Here is a 6000-nt window from a genome sequence, read left to right as displayed (position 1 = left end):
AACCCGCGGGCTCAGGCAATCCACTCATCTCAGCCTCCCAAGGTGCGGGATTACAGGCTGAGCCACCGAGCCCGGCTGACTACCTCTTAATGAATGCATTTCCTTTAATCATTCAACTCCTTCCACTTTGGTCTTTGAGATTTTTTTGAACACCTCAGGTATCTTCTGCTTCAGTTCTAACTGTTTGCTCATCCTCTCTTAAGGATACTTTTCTCAGAAACTAGAGCAGCCCAGTGTTCACTCAATTTAAGGCTTTGATCAAATATCACCTCCTCAAAGATGTATCTACAGCTGACCCTGACAAACATTTCTAAAATAGCTCTTCTTACTCTCTCCACTTCATTTAATTAATTAATTAATTTCATAACATCCATCACTATCTGTCATTAGATATTTACAATGTTCTCTCCCTCCCCCATAAATGAATGTACATAAAGGCAGATAATTTGTTATTTTCATAGTTTAAGAACTGACTCCCAGCCGGGCTCGGTGGCTCAGCCTGTAATCCTGCGCCTTTGGGAGGCTGAGGTGAGTGAATTGCTTGAGCCCACGGGTTCGAGACCTGCCTGGGCAGGGGAGACCTCATCTCTACAATACATTAAAAAAAAAAAAAAATTAGCAGGGCGTGGTAGCGTGCGCCTGTAGTTCCAGCTACTTGGAAGGCTGAGGCGGAAGGATCGTCGGAGCCCAGCAGGTCTAGGCTGCGGTGGCCGGGAGCGGCTACTGCACTCCAGTCTGGGCAACAGTGAGACTCCAACTGAAAAAAAAAAAAAAAAAAAAAAAGAACTGACTCCCTATAGTTTATGATTAAAGCACATCATGCTAATTTAATTACCAAATACAGACGTCTTTGTCTGATATCTTTATTTTAAGGTCCTTTGTTTGTTTGTTTGTTTTTTCAGTCAGAGTCTCACTCTGTCACCCAGGCTGGAGTGCAGTGGCAAACTGAACGGCCACCGCAGCCTGGACCTGCTGAGTTCATACAATTCTTCTGCCTCAGCCTTCCAAGTAGCTGCAACTACAGGCACGTGCCACCACGCCTGGCTAATTTTTTGATTTACTGTAGAGATGAGGTCTCACCAAGCTGTCCAAGCGGATCTCAAACCCCATGGGCTCAGGCAATCCTCTCATCTTGGCTTCCCAAAGTGCTGGGATTATAGGCATGAGCCACCATGCCCGTCCTTATTTTAGGGTTTAAAGAAATACCAAATATGAGTCATTTGTTTGTGAGATCCAGACAACAGTGACCTAGTTGCTCAGTGTATTCCAGAAAGAGAAACTGATGAATGCGTAGTTCCTTAGTCTAGACACTGGTCTGTTGTCCACAACAAGTCACAGTATGTAAGCATGCAGTGGTAATACAAGATGTGTACATCTTAATTTCTTTTTTCCAAGAGGTGAAATAGGTACATGACCGTATTTAAATTGATCCAGGCAACTCTGCGTCAGAATTTCCATGTATACATGATGAAGCCAAAGAAGACAAGTGTAAACTATATTGCTTTATTTGAGACAAAAATGATAGCAAAAAATTACAGATAGAAGGATCCAGTCCTGAAATAGAAAAATGTATCCAAAACCTCTTCCACGTTTTCAAACACATGATGAGAATATTTCAAGATAACAAGGCAGAGAAAACTATTTGGAGTTAGTTTATAACTATCTCCTTTCCATTTCCTAGAATATTATGGAGTTTGAAAGTGCTATTTCAGCAGCTGGAAAACTTTAAGCAAGAATATGCTCCTAATCCAAGAGTGACATTGCTGACAACCTTGTTTTTGATGTTAACTCTAAAAATAAGTGTTCCTTTATTTTGATACATTAATAATTGTCTGTAATATGTTGTTATTAATATATTATGCATTTCATCTTTAATTTTGTTAAACTTATGCCTTTTCCTTGACATTTTGAAAAATATATTTTAAAACTTCTATTTAAAGTATAGTAAATATTAAGTTTTACTGATTTTCATTTAAATTTATAAATTCACTAACTTTGAAAATAAATAGCTGGTATAAATACCAGTACTTCTGGATTACACAGACTATCAAAATGCTGGTGATTGACATTGTTCTGGTATTGCTGTCATGATTCTGACATTAAAATCGGTTTTATATATTCCATAGATCATTTAGCAAAGTTTGGGGTACTATGTCCAAGAAATACAGATAACTAACCAATACATATTTACATTATTGAAAAAATGCAATGCAATACTAAAAAGACACAAGTAAGTTGTAGGAAATCTTTTCAGTAAGATAAAAGAGAAGGAATAAAAGTATGTTTTCTTGTCTCTTAGCTTTTCCATCAGAAGATTTTATTTTCATGGTCTTTGTATTCTTCCTTTTCATGCCTCTTCTAAGATCTTCTCTGCTTTTTTACTTAGTATCTTCTTTTTTACCACTAGAATCACACTTTAAACATTCATGAGGTTCTGCATACCCTTTACTCTCAGTTGGGATAGTTTTGCGTATATCAAAAAAAAAAAAAAATCATACACTAGATATTCCAGAAATGTGATAATCTGAAAGATATTTCTTCTCTCTCCATGTTTAAAACAATTGACCTCTGATTAAAATGGCTACTGGACACTAAGGTCGCTAAAATGAGTTAGGTCTTAGCCTTTCTAACCATTTCAACAGAAGCAATTAATGCACTTTTGTAAAAGGATTTCCTAAAAGGTCCATGTGCCCCAGTTTCCTTTTACGTTTGTTTTGCTTTTGCAGTCTCTGTTCTGCATTCCTAAATGTCAAGAATACTATCCTAACTTTCTCTTTTCTTTACAGCATGTCATTTTCCTTATTGATGAGATTTGGAAAATTCTATTAAGTTTCAAGCCATCAGTGGGAATGGAGGGTTGGGAGAATGATTTTCTAAAACAAAACAGGAAGATTTTCATACTGTGGGTTTCCTCTATCTTTGAGCTAAACCTCCCTGGGTCGTGTGTGGCAGATAGCATTTTGTGGCCTCTTATATATTTGTGGCCTCTTACATATATTTTGTGGTCGTGTGTGGCAGATAGCATTTTGTGACCTAGTATATAGTAAGAATGCAAATTCTTTGGCCCAATTTTTTTTCAGGATCAGTGAAACATGCTTTATTTGAAAACACTTTCTCAGAGTTACTGCTGCCCATATTCATTCAACAACCTGTTGGTCTGATTCTTGTTAAAGGCTGAATATTGGTTATTCATTTAATTCATAGCCCTGATCTTTTTCTTTGGAAACCACACACGTCCTCAATTGTTCTGGGCCGATCTAATCTACTCCAACTCAAAAGAAAAATTGAAACATAATAGCCACACTCACCAAAGTTTTGGGATATTCTAACGTTTTCTTCTTCCCCTTTCTTCCCCTATACCTTTTCCCTTTGTAGGAAGGGATGGGAATGGCCCTTTACAATAAGGTCATTTCGAGAGTGATTTATGAGTCTCTAGACAGCTCCTTAGAATGACAGATGTAAGGTAAATAGATCTTAATATATACGAAGTAGCAGAGTATAATACACTTAAAGTTAGGTCAAAGTTAATTTTATTAACAGCACTAAAATCTGTTCTATTATAAAGCAACTAAATGTAACTTCTATGAGTATGTTTCCTCATTTATAACATAGTGATAATGATATATACCATAACTTATAAGAATTGAATTGAATATCATAATAATATATATCACAGCTTATAAGAACTGAATGATATAATAAGAAAATTGCATGAAAATAATTAGTCTAGTGGCTGGCACATCGTAGGTGCTGAAAATATTTATGGTTATATCTAATATAAATCAGGGAATAATTCAATTCTTCAAGGTGAAAATGCAAGTTATGTGCCTTGAACCACAGGAAAGACAAATTACTAAAGCATTTTATTGATGTTATTTCCATTAAACTGTGCCAACATGGCCTTTGGTCCCTTCTTTTGTGAAATTATTTTGTGTTCTTATGAGAACTTTAAAATAATTAATTCACTTTAATAATAAATCAGCTTGCAACAATTTAAAATCTCTTGTGTTTACATTAAGAAGAAAACATACTCTTTTATGTGGTGCCCCATTTATTTAATAATAGAAAGTTTTTCAAATGTGATTTCAAGTACAGGAATATTTCTCACAAATTAATGAGAGTGAGGGCAAAGGAAGCCAGAACACCAGTGTATGTTTTCAGCAACTTAGAGATTGAAGCTAATAAGCTATTGTAGACTGCAATGCAGATAGCTTTCTTGAAAAATAAAGATTTTTAAAAATTGTATAAATTATGGCTAATAGGCAAAAAGTCCTATAAGTAGCCCAACTATATTACTAGACTATTATTGTCCACTGAAACTTTCTACAGTATGTGTCAAATTCATGTGTTCATCATTAACTTCTGTTAATACCTTATCAGTATGTAGTGGCTCTACTAAGCATTAAGAATCTAATTTTTTTTTTAACATTTCAGTAATGATCTCATTTATTCTAGTAGTTTTTAAAACCTATATTTTATTGTTAAATATCAGTTTGGGCTAAAGTTGATTTTAGTCTTAAATTTCCAAACGATATTATTAAGATCATTCAATGAAAATGTAGTTTACTCTAATTCTCCCCAGATAAATAAATCTGTTCTTCCTGGCTAAGAATACAGGTATACAGGGAAAAAGTAACAGTTGAAAATATTCTGTAGTAGCATACATTGTATATAACTTAAACGAAGTATTATTACCTTTGGAAGATTATTAAAAACTTTTTTGAAAATATTTACATTCAATTTTTCTAATTTACACTGGTGTTTACAGTTGTATGCCAGGATTTCCTGGAAAAAACTGTGAGAAAGTAATTGACCACTGCAGACTGCTCAGCGTCAACTGTCTGAATGAAGGATGGTGTTTCAATATAATTGGAAGAATCAGAGTAAGTAATTTAATACATGACAACATAATTTAGCACTTCAAAAGACAATAGGTTCAGTCAGTCTGTATTTCAAATGTTTTTATTTGGCTTAGCCAGATAAATACATCCTTATATGTATATTTAAAATGACGTATGTAAAGCTTAGTAATAGGGATTTTAACTTGTAAGAATTATGTTGGAAGGGAATGAATAAGTGTTCTAGACAGTGTTTTTAATATAAATGAAGCTAATTGAGATGTGGTGATATATGTCTTTGCATGTAAAGCCCCAGTTACTAATGCATTAAGCTCTAAACTAGATGAAAATAAAATCAGTCTAGTGATTGTCAGGTTATGCAAAATCTGTGTTTTTTTAATTAGAAGATAGTTTTTGAAATTACTTTACAGATATAGAATGAGTGTACCATACATGGCAAGGAATATTCTGCAATCCAGCAATTCTACTTCTAGGTTAAGTAAATTGGAGAAATTATCACGTAAAATACAGAAAAACTCATAGACGGGAATTTTTATTCCAAGTCTGAAACAAACTACACCCGATGGATAGGAGAATGGTAAATTCATCATGGCATGGTTATTTCATTGAATTATAAAGACTAGTTAAAGTGAGTGAAAAATAGCTGCATGAATTAATACTTAAAAATATCAAACACAATGAATTTTAAAATTTTGTTTAAGAATAATATATGTACAAAGTGATAATAGTTACTTAAAATTTTAAAATGAATACATGCATATTTGTATTATTACATAAATATATATCAAAGGTATAAACATATATTTGAAAATTATAAATGTCAGCCTTACTAGAAAGGCTGCATATGGGACACAGTTTGGGAAGTAAAATCAGGAAGAGGACAGAGGGGCTTCCAGTGTCTCTGTAACTCTTTATTTCTATAAAAAAAAAACTTACAAATAAGGATAGTATATTGTGTTCATTTTATTATTTTCTATTTTTCTGAGCATCAATTATTTAAATAAAATATTTTAAAATAATAAAAAGCAAGTTTATGGAATGTACCATGAACAAATGTATAATATGTGTAATTTTGTAGACATATGCTGAAATATAACAATGTTATACAAGAATATGTAGATGAGAACATAACATTTGTTTG

General features: G+C 33.5%; 1 protein-coding gene across 1 annotated transcript in view; it reads left to right on the top strand.

Moving 5' to 3' along the window:
* Positions 1-6000, top strand: part of LOC103251060 (protein eyes shut homolog) — a gene marked incomplete at its 3' end in the record, with an annotated part of 157413 nt that overhangs the window by 130266 nt on the left and 21147 nt on the right. The window contains exon 5 of the mRNA XM_008049669.1: positions 4769-4883. Within this exon, the coding sequence (XP_008047860.1) occupies positions 4769-4883 (115 nt within the window). The remainder of the gene's footprint in view (positions 1-4768; positions 4884-6000) is intronic.

Source organism: Carlito syrichta, unplaced genomic scaffold, assembly GCF_000164805.1.
Source record: "Carlito syrichta isolate Samal-C Ts95f unplaced genomic scaffold, Tarsius_syrichta-2.0.1 Scaffold55673, whole genome shotgun sequence".
Lineage (NCBI taxonomy): Eukaryota > Metazoa > Chordata > Mammalia > Primates > Tarsiidae > Carlito > Carlito syrichta.
This window is presented reverse-complemented; position numbering and strand designations above follow the sequence as displayed.